Below are 19,699 nucleotides of genomic sequence, written 5' to 3'. Positions count from 1 at the left end.
GGAAAAGGAGTAGAAGGAGAGTTTTTCGCATAGTCCATAGTCTAGTCTGCATCATGTGTTTTTCGTTTCAGAGCAAGCGAGCGAGCAAGGTGTTGCAGTGAATGTGCATAGGGTTTGGGGGACTGTGTGTGTATGTACAGAGGCGGGGAAGATCCATGCAATGACAACAACGTGAAAGGGGAATTGAACAGGGATTTTTCTTCGTCTTTTCCGTTTCAAAATTGAATCTCCTCCACACCATCTTCTTCCTCCTCATCTCCTCCTCACAACCGTCTGTCTTGCATCATGGCCTTGAGGCCTGCCGAGCGCTGGGGCTGGACTCCGCTTGGCTGGAGGTGCGATGCGTGGGGGATGGCCGATGCGGGCGCCGTTGCTGACCCCGGCGCAGATGTTGGAGCAGTAGCAGTCGCCTGGGCACCCGTGCCGCTCTGGAGCAGCTCGAGGACACCAGGGAGCAGACTGTTCTGACGACAGAGGAGTACGAGCTCCTTGCCTGTCTGCAGATCCACCATGCCTGTCGCGTCCGGGTTGTTGCCCTTGGTGGCGATGAGGGGGCCGAGGGCGGCTTCATCGCCACCAGCCTTCGCGGCATATGCAAGCGAGACACTGGCAACACGTGCTGCGCGATGAGGATCCCGCTGGGCGGCCGTGTGGCTCAGCTTGCGGGCACCACCACCTGCTGTTTCGGGGTTCTCGTCGGGAGGAATAAGTGCGTCGCGCAGTACCTGCAAGCTAACGGCCTCGGCGGCGCGGCGGACCCGCTGCGCGTGCGTCGTGGGCGCTCCAGCGCCTTGCTTCTTCTCGGTTGTGAGCCACACTTGACGAGTGAGCATTTGTCCCCAGCGTTGGCGGGCCGCTGCGTCGGGGACGGAGAAGCAGTATTTGCGGCGGTTGCCCAAGTGCGAGACAAACTGCACGTAGAACGTGTGCCGCATGAAAGCACGCTCGACGTTGAACGAGCGACCGTTGCCAATGCCAGCATAGAGTGCACTGATTTATCAGTACAAGTTGCACGAATCGAAAGACCTAAGAACAACTTACGCATTATTTCCAGTGCGGTGAAAGAGCATCGTCTTGGGACCCAGAGACACGCCACGAGTGCGGAACGATACCTCGTGGCTGTCCGTAAAGTCGAGGAAGGGCGGGTCAAACTGTAGGCCCTCGCCCACGAACTCAACCTTGAACGCAGGGTCTGGACGAGGGATGGCGACAACAATTCGCTCCGACCACTCGTTGTACGTGATCCTGCTTGGGAGGCGCGAAGGGGTGACGGTGATATCACGAGCAAGATGAGCCTCGCTGGGAGCGAGACCCTGCACGAGCTTGGCGTAGCGAATGGACACGTAAATCTCGTCCAGGAGGTCGTCGGGAACGAGCCCGTCGGGGTCCTTGGCATAGAACCCGTTGACGTACGCGTCGCGCGAGATAGCATGGTTGGGGAACGCAAAGCCAAAAGTCGAGTAAAGCATGTCGTTGAGCTCAAGCATAGAGATTACCAGCTCGCCCGCCAGGTTGCCGTCAAACTCGACGTTGCCCTTGTTGGCATCGCAATATATGTGAGCGAAACCGCGCAGAATCGGTTCGGCATCTGCCAGGTTTGTCGGCAAGCGGATGGCGAGGAGGAACATGCGGAGAGCGTCGTCGATACGCACTTGGCTGAATTGGAAGCGGTCCACAAAAGCCTCGAGCAACTGCGAGTCATGTGCCAAGAGTTGACCGATCTGGGACTTGTCCAGCTCAACTGTTTTGAAGAGGAGACTGGACAAGGTGACAGAGTCAATCTTGAGCGCACTGCGTTCGATGAGCTGCTGGACCGCAGTGGGGGCGTCCTCGCCAAAGTCCTGAATAAACTGGGTGACGGCCGGATGGCGTGGAGGCTCGGCAGTAGGCTCATCTGAGAGACCCGAGACGACCAGCTTGTCAAGACCGACAACCGACTTGACGATAAACTTCATGTCCAGCGTTGCTTGTGTGCCGACTGTGATCACGGGCTTGGCAATGACCAGAATGTCATTGAACAGGAAAAGGTACCTGTCCTTGACGGTGTTGACGTTGACAACCTGCAGCACCTGCTGAGAGAGGAGAAGCTTGCGCGGGGGGTCATCGAGGAAATCGTGGCGTGAAGGGTCTTGAGCCGATAGGCCGAGGACAGCGTCCATGCGGTTGAGGACTTCGGTCGACCTGTCTCCAAGACCAGCGACAGAGTTGCCAAGCTGCTTGGGGGCGGCATCGCCGTTGATCGACTCCACATTCGACGACCCCAGCTCGATGGGCGGAGGCGGCGCACGTCGGCGGTTGAACATGTATTGCGGAATCTCGGGACGGTTCTTGGAGTTCTTTGCCGTCTCGGGGGACAACCTGCCCCTTGCGGTGGACAGTGGGTCCATTTCGTCGACGGGGGACTCGGTGGCCAATCGCCTCATACTGCCATTGCGATAGTCCTCGCTGGTGCTTTGGCTATGCTGAGAGCTCTGCTGACTGCGACCGCCCGACCCGCTACCACTGCCACGAGAGATGGAGCCCTTGCCAAACCAGTGGCGCCTGGTGGAACCGTTGGCAGCGTCGGCCGATTCGCGATCCGACGAGGCCGAAACGGGCGCAGCACGGTTGGTGGGGACAGTGGGGTCTGACAACTGCTGCACAAGCCGAGGTTGCTCGCGGGAGTCGGATCCACTGCGGCTCCTCTGCTTTTGTTCCAAAGTGGTAATACCAGGGAAGGGCGACAGCTTCGAGTTGTGGATGCGCGGATCGCTCATATCAGGGCGAGGTAAGAAGCTGATAGGGGAAGGAGCGTGGGCGAGCTGGTGCTGTATCAGGAGGTTGTTTGCCGAAGCGACAGTGTCGGCAGGACCCGTAGTGGTAAACGATGGGGTAATCGAGCCGTTGGACGCTTGATGCTTGACACCCTTCGAGACAGTTGGTGACTCGCGCGGGGCGGCCACAGTGGCGCTGCGTTGGCCGGTGGATGTCGACGACTCCGACTCGCGGCGGGCAAAGGCGCCAGCGAAGCCAGTGTTGGGGCTGGCCGGAGGACTGGTGACCTGGCTGGTGATGGACCCGCTACGGCTATACTTGCGCATAGCATTCAGCATGCCACGACCATTCTTGCGCGAAAAGCTGCCAGACGTTTTGCCCTGGTGCTGATCTGCCTGAGCTTCGTGCTCGTCAACCGATCCAATTTCCTCCCACGACATGCGGCTCGAGGATCGGTCGTGAATATCGTGCGAGGTTCTCATGTGACCGAGCGACTCAGTGTCCGCGCCGTGACCGCTGTGGCCAACGTGGCTCACGGCGGACACTGTCTCCTGGTAATGATAGGTGTCCGAATAGTCATGGTGACCTGTCTGTTAGCTCTCTTCTGGTCTGCTAAACGTCAAGTGCTCACCTTGGCTGCGCGGGCCAGTGACCCAGTCGACGTTGTGGTCGTCATCCCAACTGCTCAGTCTTTCGTCTTCCTCGATAGGAGGTTCCGCCGTCTTGCTAGGGCTACGCCGGTAGAACAAACCCGCGCTATCGAGAGTGGCCGTAGATTCACTGCTCGGCGAGTTGCCCGCGGCTGGTGGCATGACTGTCCCTGCCGAGGATGTTGAGTCGTGGGGCACATGGCGCATGTGGGCGTTCGCAAATGGCTGTACAGGACGAAGAAGCTGCTCATCGTCCTGCAGTTCGAGGGATGGACGCTGTTCGAATGATGACTGCTCAGAGGATGGTCGCTCAAATGATGTCCGATCTTGTGACGGCCGCTGCTCAAATGATTCAAATGAGTCGCCAAACGACGAGTCACCAAATGGCGACGACTGGCCAAATGACAGCTGTGGCGCGGTTTGCCCCACGAGGGAAGGCTGGGTGAATGATGGTTGTTGTTGGCGCTGGAAAACTGAACCGTGGACGCCCTCGGCTGCGTCCTCTATCAATGGGCTTGGCATAGCAACCTCAGGGCTCGGTTCAATGACTTCCCGCGCTGTCCGGCTCGACAGGCTTCTGCGAAGATGTGACTCGTACTCGAACGCCTCATCTGAGCGCTCGGTGTTCCGTGACGGCGTGCGGTCGGCACTGCTTGCTGCCAGCGAGGGTCCCAGAGAAGGCACGGTGGTTGGGATGCCCGTTGTGGGAGCCGAAGCAGAAGTGGCGTCGACCGACGGGACCATGAGCGTTAACGTGGCCAGGTTGGGGACCGGGATCGGGCTCGGGTCCTCTTCTTCGTCATCCTCAGCGGGTTGAGTAGGCTGCTTGCCATCGGCATCTGGTGGCCGAGTCTTTCGTCGCTCCTCCCAGAGATGCCGCACCTCCACCTCCTCCTGCTGACGAGCCGCGCGACGCTCGGCAAGACGCTCGACCATCCGGCGACCAACTGCACTGCGACGCTCTTCGCCCATGTTGGATGAAGAAACCGTGAAGCTGCGTTGGAGGCGTGGCCGGGGAACGTCGAGTGTCGTATCAGCCATTGGGGCCACTGCAGGGGCGACACTCGTGGTCGTGTCCACCGCAGGCTCGTCCGCAGGCATACCAAACATCCGTGGCACACCAATAGTGCCGGCGCGCGTCAGGCGCGAGCCGGGAATTCCGAGTGTGATATCCTCATCAGAGGACGTTGGCGTGGGCAAGTTGGTGCTGCGTGTCGGTGTATCAGGGTTGGCCTGGCCTGTGAGAGCCATCATGGCCTTGGCTCGAGCCATGGCCGAATTGGATCTCGACAGTGTGCGGAGTTCTCCCAAGGACGGCAAGGGGCTTGGGGTATTCCGTCCAGGTCCAGTGGGAGTCTGTAGACTTTGGGGGAACGATGAAGGAGGGGCTGTGACAGGGCTGATGGAGGGCAAATACGACTGTGCAAGCTGGTAGGCTGCCCAATCTGTCCCAGGGGCTCCCACAGGCGATGGTTGGGCCGTAAAGTATGGCGACACGTTGGACGAGCCATAGACGTGAGGAGGTGTTGGGATGTGGAAGGAAGACGAGTCGGACGTTGAGCGCTGCATGACTGGGGCTCCTCCAAACATGGAGGGACCTGCCGACAAGAGCTCTTCATGCCCATAGTCGTTCATCAGACGGGACGGTGACGGGGTGGCTGCGTTGGCCGACGGCGCATGGCTTTCTTCGGACGTTGCTGTGCTGGGATTTGTGCTCGCACCACCACTCCTCAGTTGACCTGTTGGAGGAGGGCGGCGTCCATCTGGGGTGCGCGGGAGTGAGGCCGCACGTTTAAGCTTGGCGATTGCTTGCGAGCGAATCTCAGCCGATGGTATCGGCGTCGGTGACGCGTGAAAGTGCGCCGGCGACGCCATTTGGGGCGTGTTGGATGGTTAGGACTGGAATAGGCAGTGGCGATGAAGTGGTGGATGGCGGTGGCGGAGGGATCACCGATGAGAGAGGATGAGAGATGGAGGAGGGGACGAGAGGGGTGGTGGGGGGACTCTTTACGAAGAGCGGTGGTAACGCAGCATGAGAGGAAATAGATGTCGTGTCCAGATTTCGGGTGGGGGAGTGTGGGGGGGTGGATGGTGAATGTCTGTTGTGTGCCGTGTGTCGCGTGTTGAACGCGTGTGTGTGTGTGTTGAATGTGAAGCTTGTGATGAATGAAAATGCGAAATGTGTGGTGGTGGATTGTGTCAGTGTCTTGGACGAGCAAGAGAGATCAAACGGCATACGGCGTCTTGGACTGTGTCTCACACAGCGCTCTCTCATCACCACACCAGCCAGCACCAGGCCACACACCGCTCTTGGCCGCCGCGCAGCGCGGGGGCGCGGGGCCAGATTCCCACGGGCGGCCACCGTCCAAAAAATACTCCCGCTGTCACCCATACCCACACACCTCGCTACATGAGATCACAGATCACAGAGGTACGTACAGAGAGCATCACATCCTCCACATCCACACCCACCTTCCTCTCCACTCCACAGGCCGGACCGCCTCCCACAGACAGTCACAAGACGGCCGGCCATGATTATCCTCACACCACTCTCCTCCTCGGCTGCAGAGTCATCTACCACGGAGCCCGTCGCCTATTTTCTCCAGCTTGATGATGCGCGTATCCTCCTCGACATGGGTCAGCGCGACTACCGCGCAAGCGCAGAAGCAGGCAACTGGGAGTACGAGGAGAAGATCAGAGAGTGAGGTTTTAAAGTTAATGCGTACCGTACTAACCATCCAGGTTGGCTCCTACGCTCTCGCTTGTCCTCTTGTCGCACTCGCCAACGACATATCTCGGCCTCTATCCCTACGCCAGAGCGCACTGGGGTCTGAAGTGCCCCGTCTACGCCACTCAGCCTACTGTCGAGATGGGACGCGTGGTATGCCTTGCAGACGCCGAGAGCTGGCGTTCCGAATGCCCTGTTCCCGGCGTTGAAGGCGAGGAACTCGAGGTTGACGACAATGGTGCCGTGGTGCTCGACAAGGGCAAGAAGCCTCTCCGTGGACCATTTGTCCCAACAATCGAGGAAATCCACGAAGCCTTTGACTGGATCAAGGCGACTCGCTACAACCAGCCGCTGCATCTGGGTGGCGACTTGTCACATTTGCTGCTCACGCCCTTCCCATCGGGACACGTCCTTGGTGGAACGCTCTTCAAGATTCGTTCGCCAACATCCGGTACCGTGCTGTACGCTGTCGGCATGAACCACACGGGCGAGCGTCATCTTGACGGTATGGTGACTGGGCAAGGAGGACTGGCAGGGTACGCAGAAGATATCCGTCGACCTGACCTTCTCATTGTGGAAGGCGACCGCAGTCAGGTCGTCAACCCCAAGCGTCGTGACCGTGAAACGGCCATTTTGGATATCGTTACTTCAACACTCCAATCTGGCAACTCGGTTCTCCTCCCATGTGACGCGTCCCCAAGATTGTTGGAGCTTCTGGTTCTCCTAGACCAACATTGGTCGTTCAAGCTCAACCCAGCAAGCAAGAATTCGGATTGGAACTACCCCCTCTGCCTCGTTAGCCGCACCGCACAGGACATGGTCTCGTTTGCGCGCAGTTTGATCGAGTGGATGGGCGGTGTTGTACGCGAATCGGGTACCGATGACGTTGTCATGGACGGACGGAACAAGAACAAGAGGAAAAAGCGGCAACCCGCCAACGCACTTGGATCCGAGTATGGCGCTCTTGACTTTAGCCATGTCAAGTTCTTCTCTACTCCAGACGACCTTCTTAAAGCCTTCCCTGAGGACAGGCCCAAAATGGTCCTTGCCATCCCCCCCGCCATGTCCCACGGCCCATCAAGAGTTCTCTTCTCGTCCATGGCCCAGGTACCTGGAAACGTTGTTCTCCTCACCGACCGCGGAGAGGACGACACGTTGGCTCGGGACCTCTTCAACCGCTGGGAAGACCAGCAGGACGACAGTGCCAAGTTTGGCATGGGCAAGATCGGCGAGGTCAAGACGCTCGAGGGCGACTTGACCATTGAGATGGACTCGAAAGTGGCCCTGACTGGCGCCGAGCTCGAGGCGTTCCAGGAGGAAGAGCGTCTGAAAAAGGAGCGCGAGGCAGCACACCAGGCGGCTCTCGACCGCTCACGGCGCATGCTCGAGGCCGACGACCTCGAGTCTGATTCTGATTCCGACTCGGAAGCCGGCGACGGTGCAGACGGCATGGACGCCATCACACGTACCGAGGGCGCCAACGCCTTTGCCGGTGACGGCGAAGACGTCCGTACCATGTCGTTTGACATTTTCGTCAAGGGTCAGCAGATGCGTACGGGCCGCGGAGCTGTCGGCGAGATGGCCCGTTTCCGTATGTTCCCCTATATTGCCAAGGGTCGCAAGGTCGACTCGTACGGCGAGGGTCTCGACATTGGCCAGTGGGTCCGCAAGGGCCGTGAGATTGAGGAAGAGGGCGAGACTGAGGAAGTCCGCGAGGCCAAGCGCCGCAAGCTGGAGGAGGAAGAGAAGGCGGTTAGTTGAAACATGACGCTTGTCCACCGCAGCTGACGTTTTCAGAAACAAGCACCAGAGCCTCCATCCAAGTTTGTGAGCGCCAACGTCACCATCGACTTGCACGCATCCATCGAGTATGTCGACATGGATGGTCTGCACGACGGTCAGGCCATCAAGACCATCATTGCCGATCTCCAGCCTCGTAAGCTTGTCGTCGTCAAATCGACGGAAGAATCTACGCGCGCCCTGCTCGAGTTCTTCAAGTCCACGGCCTCAATCACCACCGACGTGTTCTACCCTTCGTCCAACGATGTTGTTCGTATTGGTGAACATGTACAGAGCTACTCGCTCCAGCTCGGTGACAGCATCTCGGCTCTGTTGAGCGGCAAGTGGTCCAAGGTAAGTTTGATCTTCGCTGGCTCGTTCGGAGCTGACAATTCAGTTTGAGGGCTATGAAGTCGCCATGGTCGATGGTAAGCTTGCCTTCGCCACGGGGTCGACTGTGCCGACCCTCGAAGCGTCCTCTGTCCAGCTGCCGCCTCTCCAACCCGAAGTCAAGGTCGAGGAGGAGCTGCCAGAGCCTCCTGCCGCGGATCCGGCCACGGAGACGATGGTGGAGGAGGCACAGGACGAGGCAGCCGAGGCCGCCGCCAATGTCATTGAGGAAGATGGAGACGTCAAGCCCACCGTGGACGAGATCAAGGCTGCCGATGAGCCCACCAAGGTTGCGGACGAGGAGATGGAGGTGGACAAGCCAGCCGAGGAGGAGGACGACGACGACAAGACTCTCTCCCCCGCACCAGCACCGGCCATGTCCGCGGCACCGGTCGCCCTCCCCTCATCCCTGTTCATCGGTGACCTCAGGCTCTTGACACTCAAGAACCGCTTGGCGGCACTCTCTATCCCGGCCGAGTTTGCCGGCGAGGGTATGCTCGTCTGTGGACCTGGCGTGCTCGCTCGCTCCGGTTCGGACGGCGACGAAAAGAAGCCCTCCGCAGGCAGTATTGTCGCTGTCCGTAAGCTTGCCGAAGGTCAGGTGGTCATTGAGGGCGCCATCTCTGCCACGTACTTTGCCGTTCGCAAGGAGCTGTATGGCAGCTACGCGCATGTGACCACTGGGTAGATAGTAGAATAGGACCTCACATGTATGAACACCAGTCCGGTGATGCTCAACTGTGTCAGATTTGGATAGGAGCGAGGAACTGCCGCTGAGCAAGGAGAATCAACTATTAACATGGTGCCACAAATGATAAATAACAACAAACAACAACCAGGAGAAGCAGGATGTGTGGGATCCTAGCTGTAGGGACCGGGCAGCAGAACATTCACCGCCTGGCTGCAGGCTGCAGGCTCTAGGCTGACTGTCGGTGGGCCTTGTGTGGTGGTTATGTCTCCCGATCGGCGCCACAAGCTACCGTGCCTATCCGACCCTCCCCCTTTAACCCCACCCCTCCCAAATACTCCCGTCCTACGCGCCTGACTTGACTTTGCCCCCTTGAATCAACAACAGAGACGGGCTCTGGGGTCCAAGCAACGTTCCTACTTCGCTCCATCCATCCACCCATTACTCACCTGTCAACCACAATGTCCACCAAGACCCGCCGCCCAATGGCGACTCCGTCCAGCAAGACTGCAGCTACGCCCAAGCGTAAGCCTGCTGCCAACTCGGGGGCAGCGAGCAAGAAGGCCGTGCTGGACAACTTTGATCTCGAAGGTGAGCCCGACAGCTGCCCTGCTCCGTCGTGTGGTGTTTGCACCGTCCCGGACCACTATGCTGTGCGGCATGGAACCCAACACTAACATACCCCACAGTTGGCCACCGCACCCGTGACATGCGCGCCCACCTCGACGCTGCCCTCGCGTCGTTTCTCTCCCTCGTGGATTCGGAAGTGCTCAAGATCCCGCGCGCCATGCGTACCATGACCCTTGGCGAGCTTGAGGCTTGCTGGGCGGGCAACTTTGCCGACACAAACCGCGCCCTGGCTGAGAAGCGCTTTCAGAATGACCACCCGGAGCGGGATCAGGCGGCAGAGTTGGCCGCCGCTGCCAAGCGGTAAGTGACTCGGGCGCACGTTCAACGAACAAATGCTGACAGGACTGTAGCAAGCGCGAGGTTCAGAGCCCTTTCGAAAGCAGTACGCCGCGCCGCTCCACCAAGTCTGGTAAGTGATCACCGCTTATTCTCGAATTGAGCAGCGCCTAACGACGCAGCCCGCACCAAGGCGACCAAGACGCCGGCCGGCGGCACTCCAGCCACATCGACTTCGAAACGCCGTGTCGTCCGCAAGACAAAGCTCACCAAGCTCACCCTCCCGGCCGCAAGCGGTGCGAGTACCTTGCCGCAAGACCACGTCTTCAACCCTCTACTCCCCAAGACCCCAGCATCAAAGAACCCTCGCGCGCCCAAGCGTCACGAGAGCTTCTTCTCCGCCAATGGCTCGCCTGTCGATTTGGGTGCCGACACCGAGTCGGGCGACGACGACAGCGAGTTGGACCAGGGAAAGAGTGAGAGTGAAGAGGAGGAAGAAGACGAGGACGAGCTTCCCGATCCCGAGGCAATGGAGCGCAAGGCTCTCGCCGCCAGTCGATCTGCCTCGTCGCGCGCAACCGACAAGTCGTCCTCGCAGCGCAACCACAAGGTCAAGCGCGCCCCCTCCCTCATCTTCCGCCAGAGCCTAGGCGGCGGCGCTGCCCTGCCACGGTCCAAGGCCCAGCAGCACCTCGGCACCTCTGACGACGACGAGGGTCACGGCGAAGAAGGTGATTCCGCCTCTGCCGAGATTCCGCTCAGCGATGGACGCACAATCGCGTTCAACCCGCTCAACCTCACTCCCGGAAGGATCGACCATGAGCTCGCCGAGGGTGGACTCTCGGATACTGAGAAGAAGCGCGTAAAGGCTCGTGTGCAGGAGGAGGTGGTGCGCGCGCTCACGGAGCGTATGGAGCGCTGGAAGGGCATGTAAGGCCCCCAAAACGTGTTCATCCCCTACCCTTACCCCCTCCCATGCGCGCTTCCCAGCCCCCTATTTCCTTAACTTTGCCAGCATGCTGCTGTGCCCTCCTTTGCCATGTCTGTACCACCTTTTCCTCTGTTCTGTACCCCTGCAATGGTATCTTGCATGTTTTTGAAACGAGCGACTGTGACGAGAGAAAGGAGAAGCATAAGAAAAGACTACATGGAGATTGAGAGAGCGTGTGTGCGGGGTGGGCCGCATCCTTACAAGGCCACTACGGTTTGCTACTATCAGGTTTTCTACAGGGACATAGCGTTGATTTGCTGGATGAGGTGGGCGCTGTCGGCGGGGTAATCGATGGCGCTGATACGACGGCACTGGTAGCGCACGCGGACCTGGTCGTTGAACGTGTCCTGCTTGGCCATCATCTGGAAGCTCCAGGTCTTGGCAGCCGCCTTGGTAAAGTACTTGTCGAGTGCGGGGTCGCCCTCCTCCTGAAAGGTAATGTCAGCTGCAGACTCCAAAAAAGAAGCAGAGCTGTACCTACCTTCATCCTCATCAGGTCGTTGGCGGTCACGCCCATGATCTGGTCCGCGACCTCGTTGAACGCCGTGATCCAGAACGAGCCAGTGTGGTCCATGACGTTCATCGAGAGAATGTAGCTGGATAGTTAGACACCATAATCCGCACCATAAGCCACACCATAACTCACCGGTGGATGGGCTCAGGCCAACTGCGGTCGCACTTCTCGCAACGCCAACTGCCACCCTCGTCAATGACCTTTTTGTTGCAGCCCTCCTTGTTGGCACATGCAGGGTACGAGAATGTCTCCGACTTGATAAACATGATGGTGGCAGTGGTCGTAAAGTAGTCGGTCTTGTCGCTCATACCAAGCTGCTCGTCCTTGGCCTGGCCAATGGTCTTGATCTCCGAGGGCTTGACGGTAGCCGAGCCGGTGCCAGCCAACGAGTTGTTGTAGGCGGTGAACGACTTGTTACGGCCCTCGGCATCGTACCAGCCGCGCAGGGAGTGGGCCTCGGGAATGTCAGGGTTGACAGACATGGTGGCCGAGCTGAACATGGAAAGAGAGCGGCCACCAAAGTCGCTGACCTTGACGCCCTTGAACGCGATCACAGGCTCGTCCGCGTGGCTGAACGTCTCGGCAGTCTTACCCCAGAGGGTGAGGCGGACACTCTGGCCGGACTGGTCGACGAGCAGAATGTCGCGCTTGGCGAACGGCTTCTGGGTAGCCTTCGAAGTGATCGAGGTGAGCTCGTGAACCTCCTTAACGACACCGATGACGTCGGTGTTGGCGTCCTTAGGGACATCGGCAAGGTCGCCAATGCTCTTGAAGGTGTACTTGACCTGGGGGACCGAGTCGTCATCACACTGGTGGTGGTTAGCAAGGTTCTAATGTTGGGCCACCCACTGGCTCAATCTCGGTTCCGCTCTCAAAGGTAATCTCGTACTCGTTGTTGACGCTGCTGAACTGCTTCTTGGCAATGTTGATCCTGGCCCTCGAGATGAAGAAGACCTTGCCCTCCTCGAGAACATTGTAAAAGGCGTCGACCTGGTCGTTGAATCCCGTGGCGCGAATCTCACCGGTCTCGTCCATGAGCGTGACGGCAAACAGCTTGCCCTCGCCGCGCTGGTTGGACCAGTGCTTGATGTCGGTCTTTTGGGTCACACGGGCCTTGATGGTCCACTTGTTCTGGTACGGGCTCAGGCCTTCAATGGGGAAGATGGGACCCATGTCGCGGTTGCCACCGGCACGAGGGCGGTTGGGGGCAGGCTGCTGGCGAGCGTTGGACGCGTTGCCACGGTTCGCCACCGGGGCAGCGGCGGCGGCGGCGGGCGCAGGCGCAGCGGCAGCGGCCTCAGCGGGGTCAAGGTTGACTGGGGAACCAATCTTGTCGCCAGTCCAGGGAACAATCTCAAAGCCGAGGATGATGATGAGCCTACATGTCAGTTTACGTCGTTGTGACTAAAGCCTCCACTTACTTGCGGTTGTTAATCGAGTTGGTGACAAAGCTGGTGAGCTTGATCACGACATTCTTGTCGAGCTCATTGTCCTCGACGAAGTCGTTGAGCTGGGTTGCGAGCATCGCCTGGATAAAGTAGGAGCCATCGGAGAGGATGACGCTGAGTTACCAATGTCAGCATGAAAACAAAGCGACCAAATGGTGGGGTCGCGCTGAGGCGAGCCTACTCACCGGTAGCGATCCGCGCCGCTGCTGTTGGGGGTGTTGATGCGCTTGACGTTGAGGACCTGGAGCGTGGGCTTGACACCCTCGGGAGAGTCCTCAGACGCGTGAACGAGCTGGCAAAAGCCGGCGGTGAGAGGGCTTGCCATTGTTGTTGATGATGATGGGAAGCGGAGAGAGATGAAGGGGAAAGGTGTTGTCAAGAAGATGAGGGTGGTTGACTGGACTGGACCCTTGCCCATATTTGGGCGCGACGCGTCGCGTCTGCCAATAACGGTCACGTGACTTGTGAGGCTGGTGGACGGACAGGCGGAAATGACAACATTGCTCTGGACGGGGCGCGTCCATGCATCATCCTCATCGTCATCCTCTCACGGCACTACAGACATCATGTCGCGCAGCAACGCAGCGGCATCCTCTTCAAGGAGACAGACGAACGGCACGCAGCAGCATTCTGACGACGAAGCGGAGCGCCAGGTCAAACCCACTTTGGACGATGAGGACGACGACGAGGATGACGACCCTCGTTCGCACTGGTCCCGCGCGACATTCGAAGACGTGCCAATGAGCAAGGCCGCGTCTATCAAGGTGGTGAGCTAGTTGTCTTGTTCTGTCGATGCAGCTAACGGAATGGCAGCTGCGTGAGATTCAGGACAAGTTTAACCAAGTGGCCGACAACCTCAGCAAAGGTGTCGACTTGGCCCTGGAGACGGGCAAGGCGCTGGAGGAAGCGAGCCCCGATGACGAGGTGAGCTAGCAGCACGCCGACAGTCCTGACAATATAGTTGATAGAGGAAGTCGAGAAGAACCTGTGGACCATTCTGGAGCAGAAGGAGGTACTCGAAATCCAGAAGGGCGTGATCGACGAGGTTATCAACGAGTTGACGAACCACGGCGAAATGGTGAGTGGGTGGGGCAAGACGCGTCAAGGGGCTAATGTCTTCTTAGGTCGGCGTGGAAGCATTGTACCACACGCGTGCTGAGAAGAAGGTCAATGAGTACACGTCCAAGTCGTTGCGTGCAAAGTGTAAGTCTCGCATTTGTGGGAGGCAAACTCACACTGCAGTCAAGGATAACGAAGACTACCGCAACTTCCGCCAAGACATCTGGGTATGTCATGCAAATAAACTCTCCCGCCCCAAACGCTGACCACCATGTCAGGAAGTCAACCACGATAACGAGGCGTGCCCTCCTCTGTCGCGCTGGCTCCCACGCGGCGACGACGACGAGGAAGGGTCCGACGACGAGATCGAAATGGGCCAGACGCTTGTCACCTTCCGTTGTCCCATCACGCTGCACTACTTCGAGGACGCGTGCGTCAGGTAAGTTTACATTTCACCTTTTGCGTCCAAAGTTGACACTCTGAAGCACCCTGTGCAACCACCACTACTCGTACGCGGCCATTATCATGCACATTGAGCAGGCCTCGCGTTCTCGCAACGTCGGTGCCAAATGCCCCGTGGCTGGCTGCAACAAGGTTCTCACCAAGGCGGACATCAAGCGTGACCCCGACATGCAGCGTCGTACCGACGCGCGCCAGAAGAAGACGCAGCAGAGGGAAGAGGACAGCATCGCCAATGAGTCGTACATCGACATTGAATGAGCAAGAGCGTGCCGACACATGTAGGAAAGGTGTACTGTAGCAAATGGGGTAGATGACATGTGGAAGATATATTAAAAATGTGTACAACAAACGTCTATGCGGGCACAACATTGTGGCTACCATCGACGCAGGAAACTGCGCGAGAACCCGTCAACGCGCACGCGCTGCACCTGCCCTGGTGGCGAGGGACTAGGCTCCCTCACAGGCCTGAGCCCCTCGACATCAGCCCAGTGGCCAACAAGGGGAACTTCGGTGGTGGCCAGCTGCATGGGAGGGAGAATACCGTCCTCGGCCTTGTAACTAGGAGGCGGGTGGTAGAGGGGATAATCGTCGTCACCTAGTGGGGTGCACGTAGGATCAGGCATGGCAATAAGCACCGTGACGTCGACGTGTGGGGCTGGTTCATGTTGACTTGATCTAGAGTCAAACTTGGGGCTTGGGGCCCGCGAGCTCTCCGGGCTTGGCGCTGGCGACGAGTGTTCGGGAACAGCAACGGCAATCGGCTGGATAATGAGTCAGTAACAGACACATATATGGAGGGACCAGAACAAGATACGCGGTCTGTGACAGTACACATGCCGCCATCCAAGTCCCGTCCTTCATGGTTCAGTATCCAGTGCCACAACTCACATGCCACTGGTCCATCCTGTCCAGTCCCGAGTCGAGGGTATCCCCCACTTCAGAATCCCACAACTTTGGCTCTGGTCCCAGCTTCTTGCGCGGTCTCCGCGCCTGAAGTTGTCCTGTAGGCACTGCTATGAGGGTCCCAGTGTTGTCAAGCACGAGGCGGGTTCCCGTGCTGCCCCAGAACATGCCGTCTTGATACGCTTGCGCTCGCCTTCTGCGGTACATTACGGTGATTACACCGACAGCAAAGACACCGCATCTGTGAAAAGTATTAGCTGGGCTGTGGGTTGGGGGAGACTGGGGCTCGGGGGCGACTGGAGCTCTCGCTGTTGCGTAAAAACGGCTGCGAGTGGAAACGACAACAGGGACGACCTCTCTACCATCCTTGGCGAGCAAAAGGGGAGTAAGCGTCTACTCACGCAACGATTGCGACCACGACCCATTGATCTAATTCACAGGTTAGCAACTCGTTCCAACCAAGAGTTGCTGCAGGTGGCCTTAATTCGCTTGACCGCCAACCACAGGTGAAGGACCGTCCGACAGACGAGTGGCTCTCCGTCGCTCCCAAAGCACTCACATGTGACAGTAACACTGCTCGGTCCATCGTTGCTATTCATCGACGACATTCTGCGTTGTGAACCCGTCGAGGCAAGAAATGAAGGAGGTATGTAGACTGGTGAACAAAAGTCACCTGAGGGGGACTACTGCTGGATGCGTGTGCTGAGCGACAACGGATTCAAATGATGGTCGTCCAGCAGAGCTAGTGATGTGTAATGTCCTCGATGTGCTCTACCTCCTGCAGTAGGTGTGTGCTTCGTGTTGCGGTTCAGGATGGAAGATGGCAGAAGAGAAAGTGGGTGGCGAGTGAGGCGAAGGTGGATGCTGTGGTGGATGACACAAGGTGCATGAGGAGGGAGGGAGAGAGCATACCGGAGACAGCGGTGCTGCCGGCCAGCTCGGCAATCACCGGTCTACGCCCACCCGCCACCCAGTCTGCCAATGTCAGGAACGACGCACGCAGCAATGACGATGATGGCAGAATGGGGTGGCACTCGTGGGTCGTGCAGCATTGTATTGTTGCTAAACATAGGGTTGGCACAGTCGCTGCTAAAGACAAGGACAATACTAGACACACCAGTTGATCGTGCATACAGTCTCGCTAGGTTCACACTACTCTAGATTCTCATGCTCCATACTACACACTTGCAGATCCACCCCCACTTGCGCTCTTGGTCATGCTCGCACTAAGATCAATGAGCTCCCCTTCCTCACTCGAGTGCTCGCTCGAAAGCGAAATCAGAGGCTCAGAGGCGACGCTGTCCGCAAGGCTGTCACCGCGACTGACTTTCGGCGGAGCTGGTGCCGAGCGTGCCGGAAGCGAGGGCGGTGCGCCCGGCACAGAGGTGGACAGAGTCGATGTGGTAGGCGTGGCGGTGGGGTCATTGGCAATGCTGGTGACCACGCCTGGGCGCTTGGGGACTGAGGGCACCATCATGGTGCGTCCCAGGGTTGGCTGGATGACGGTGGGTGGAGAGGTACCGAGCTCGCTGCCACTAGGCTCGACGGGTGGGTTCTGGCGCACGGGGATGCTTGGTGCCGAAGCGGTACTCGAAACGGTGTCGGCCGATATTGACGAAATGGGTCGACGTTGCGGGAAGGAGCTGTCGCGCGGGCTCGTTGCCTGGCCGGCGACAGCCGCAGCCGCAGCAAGACGCTCCTGCAATGTGCGGCCATCTGCATGTCGGTGGTTAAGGGCTGGGACTGGGCGTGCGTCTTCGGAGGGGACGTAGTAAGATGATGGCATGCCCGCGTGTTCGTCGTCGTCGGCCGGCTTGGCACCGCGGCGCTTGTTCATAAAGTTGGTACCCCACTTTTTCACACTGTCTTTGGCCGTGGACACCTGGCTCTGGATGACCTCCTTGTCGCGCGCGCGGACAGCATGAAGGATGGCCGAGGTGGTCATGGGTTTGGTCGGCGAGGACGCTTCAGAAACTTCCGTTGAAATACGGCTAACGGAACTGTCCTTTGGCGTCTCGCGCGATGTCTGGCTGGACGGTGATGAAGACCGGGGGACATCAGAGCTGGTAACGGGGTTTGAGAGTCGTCGTGTCGCGGACCGTTCCTCCGCGAGGGAGCTTTTGGACGTTTGGCCTCCATCAGACGCATCATTGCGCGACCGTAACGGGCGCACGGTGTTTGAGGTGTTTGAGGTCGCCCGCCTGTCGCCCAGCATCGGGGTCGTCTCGGAACGAACCACCTGGTGGCGGTCGCGGATGTCCAAATCGTCGACCGTTGTCTGCTTTGAGGGCGGAGCCGGCTTTGTCGTGCTCTTTGTGACACTCTTCGAGCTCTTGGAGCTCTTCTGAGATGAGGCCTTTTGCGAAGTGGAAGACTTTTCTGCCAGAACGTCGTGGCGGAAGCTGGCGGAGTCGTCCGAGTTTGACTGGTCGTCCTTGTGCTTTTCGCTCTGGATGTGCTTGCTCGCCTCGTCAAAGATACCGCCACGGATGTCAAGCTTGGACGTGTTGAAGAAGGGCGTGTCGTCCATGTTGGGAAGGACAACAGAGTCGCTGAGCTGAAAAGTTAGTTTCATCCGACTAGGAAGGAGCAACTCACCCCCTCGCGCAGCTTGCGCTCGATAAAGCTGAGAACCATGCTGAGATTGATCGTCCTGGAGCCGACGATTGGCTCGATGGCGAGTTCCATTTGGGGTTCCTCGGTGAAACCCCACCAAAAGCGATTTGAGGGAGGGGCCTTGATAACAACCCTCATGTTACCAGAAATGCTCTTGACAAGGACGGCCAGCACGGCCTTGAAACCGATCTTGGTCGCCTCGATGGTGATACGGATACCAGACCCGGGAAGCTCCTCGGGCTGACGATAGTCCATGTGCATTTCAAAGGCAATCTCGCCCGACGCCTTGGTATCCTTGAGCATGGCATCGGAGAAGCTACTGGTCAGCAGGGCGCTACCATGCGTGTGTCACTTACATTGGAGGAATGTGACCGACGTTGACCTCGGTGGCTACGAGAGGACCAATCAAGGGGTGCTGGACGAGGGCGAGCTTCTTGTTGATCTTGTCAATGACAAACTGCTCCACGAGGGCAGTTTGGTTGATTCCCAAAAAGATGCGGCCGACAAACAGGTTGAACCAGTCCATGCTGCTGCGGTCCGGGCGATTCTCGACCTGATCGATGAACCACTGCATGTGGGCATGCGAGAAGCAGCGAGAGTAGGAAGGCGGGTTGGCCGAGACCTTGAGCAAGGCAAGGTAAAAGTCCTCGGTCCTGAGGGTCAGTTGGTTGGTTACATCGCCACTACTCACTTGCTGTTCCTCTTTGAGAACAGAAACCACGGCGCACCCTCTTCGGCGGCGGTATCAGCGTTTGTGCCACTCATGCCCTTGGCAAGCACCCCAAGACCCTGTTTCTCGTTGTTCTTTGACGCGAGCTTGCGGAGAACGATGGCGTGTCGTTTGCCAAACAGGCGTCCATCCTTGCCCCTCCAGGGACCGTTGTGGTCCTCCATGGCGACGTTGAACTGGTCGATCGTGAGAGCGGCCACGCAATCACGCTCCCCGTCCTTGTCTTTTTCTTGCTTGTAGATGAAAAGAACGCTGCCCTTGAGCTTGCAGACGTATACGTCTGGGGGCTTGTTCGATACAGCACTCTTGGAGACGGTGCGGTAGGTCTGCAGCAGACGGCCGGCATACGTCGGCTTGGGGGGAACGGCGCCGGTGCCAGCATCCTTGGTTTGAAGGGGCCTGTTGGCACCACCGTCCTTGGAATCACCCTCGCTATCGTCCTTGCCGCTGAGGAACTCGCGGGACTGCGGCTGGGAGTTGGCGTCGGCCTCAAAGCTTCGACGAATAATGAAGAAGCCCTCGAGCTCTGCCTGGGGTTCTTGACCCAATCCGGCAGTCTGGTTGGCCTTGAGCACCTCCTCGGCTTCGAGCTTGGTCTGGATACGCTTGGACGGGTCTGGGTCGCCGATGGGGCTGGACCCGTAAAACCAGACGACGCCTGCGATGTAGTGGTCAGCAGCTGCAGGCTGGTCGGACAGAGCGGGCAACTCACTCCACAGAGTAAAGCCGAGGATGAACACAAAGGTGATACCTCCAAGGATGTAGCTAATAAGCCACGAGATCATGAGGCCTATGTAGCCTAATCCCAACATGGCGGGCGAGGGGTAAAGGGGGTATGAAAGAAGACGGCAGAGTATTGGGGGCCGCGTCGATGAACAAATGTGATCAAAATGACCGGAAGAAAAGCGGGGAGAGAGAGGAACCGGTGGCGACGGTGCGATGCCAAGGATGGGGCGTATCCTCTTCGTCAAAGTCGCGTGTGCGTGGATATATGTGAATGAGAAGAAGAACAAGACACAAGCGAGAGTGAGAGGTATATGTGGATGCACACTCTGGGGCCGGACAGAGTGGCCGACGGGGC

General features: G+C 58.4%; 6 protein-coding genes across 6 annotated transcripts; 3 read left to right on the top strand and 3 right to left on the bottom strand.

Annotated features, from left to right (window-relative positions):
- Positions 1–263: 263 nt before the first annotated feature.
- Positions 264–5,279, bottom strand: EHS24_001114 (uncharacterized protein; the record flags this gene model as incomplete). Its single annotated transcript, XM_028616920.1, has 3 exons — positions 264–990; positions 1,042–3,298; positions 3,386–5,279. 3 exons carry the CDS (start codon positions 5,277–5,279, stop codon positions 264–266), a joined length of 4,878 nt encoding a protein of 1,625 aa, XP_028480777.1.
- Positions 5,280–5,814: 535 nt separating this feature from the next.
- Positions 5,815–8,989, top strand: EHS24_001113 (uncharacterized protein; the record flags this gene model as incomplete). The annotated part of the gene is made up of 5 exons (XM_028616919.1): positions 5,815–5,835; positions 5,915–6,105; positions 6,147–7,884; positions 7,930–8,265; positions 8,309–8,989. The coding sequence occupies 5 exons, from the start codon at positions 5,815–5,817 to the stop codon at positions 8,987–8,989; spliced, it is 2,967 nt and encodes a 988-aa protein (XP_028480776.1).
- Positions 8,990–9,450: 461 nt separating this feature from the next.
- On the top strand, positions 9,451–10,829 carry EHS24_001112 (uncharacterized protein; the record flags this gene model as incomplete). Its single annotated transcript, XM_028616918.1, has 4 exons — positions 9,451–9,580; positions 9,679–9,919; positions 9,970–10,028; positions 10,078–10,829. 4 exons carry the CDS (start codon positions 9,451–9,453, stop codon positions 10,827–10,829), a joined length of 1,182 nt encoding a protein of 393 aa, XP_028480775.1.
- Positions 10,830–11,119: 290 nt separating this feature from the next.
- RFA1 (Replication factor A protein 1) lies at positions 11,120–13,173 on the bottom strand (the record flags this gene model as incomplete). The annotated part of the gene is made up of 6 exons (XM_028616917.1): positions 11,120–11,314; positions 11,368–11,482; positions 11,533–12,185; positions 12,250–12,778; positions 12,822–12,962; positions 13,034–13,173. The coding sequence occupies 6 exons, from the start codon at positions 13,171–13,173 to the stop codon at positions 11,120–11,122; spliced, it is 1,773 nt and encodes a 590-aa protein (XP_028480774.1).
- Positions 13,174–13,414: 241 nt separating this feature from the next.
- EHS24_001110 (uncharacterized protein) lies at positions 13,415–14,627 on the top strand (the record flags this gene model as incomplete). Its single annotated transcript, XM_028616916.1, has 7 exons — positions 13,415–13,615; positions 13,662–13,772; positions 13,810–13,926; positions 13,973–14,051; positions 14,091–14,134; positions 14,186–14,346; positions 14,393–14,627. 7 exons carry the CDS (start codon positions 13,415–13,417, stop codon positions 14,625–14,627), a joined length of 948 nt encoding a protein of 315 aa, XP_028480773.1.
- A 116-nt stretch (positions 14,628–14,743) lies between these two features.
- Positions 14,744–19,430, bottom strand: EHS24_001109 (uncharacterized protein; the record flags this gene model as incomplete). The annotated part of the gene is made up of 8 exons (XM_028616915.1): positions 14,744–15,130; positions 15,258–15,513; positions 15,674–15,701; positions 16,476–17,829; positions 17,871–18,204; positions 18,245–18,541; positions 18,580–19,276; positions 19,331–19,430. The coding sequence occupies 8 exons, from the start codon at positions 19,428–19,430 to the stop codon at positions 14,744–14,746; spliced, it is 3,453 nt and encodes a 1,150-aa protein (XP_028480772.1).
- Between the last annotated feature and the right edge of the window lie 269 nt (positions 19,431–19,699).

The sequence above is a fragment of the Apiotrichum porosum genome (genome assembly GCF_003942205.1).
Source record: "Apiotrichum porosum strain DSM 27194 chromosome Unknown scaffold_1, whole genome shotgun sequence".
NCBI classification, from domain to species: domain Eukaryota; kingdom Fungi; phylum Basidiomycota; class Tremellomycetes; order Trichosporonales; family Trichosporonaceae; genus Apiotrichum; species Apiotrichum porosum.
Note: the sequence above shows the minus strand (reverse complement) of the source record. Positions and strands in the feature narration are given on the sequence as shown.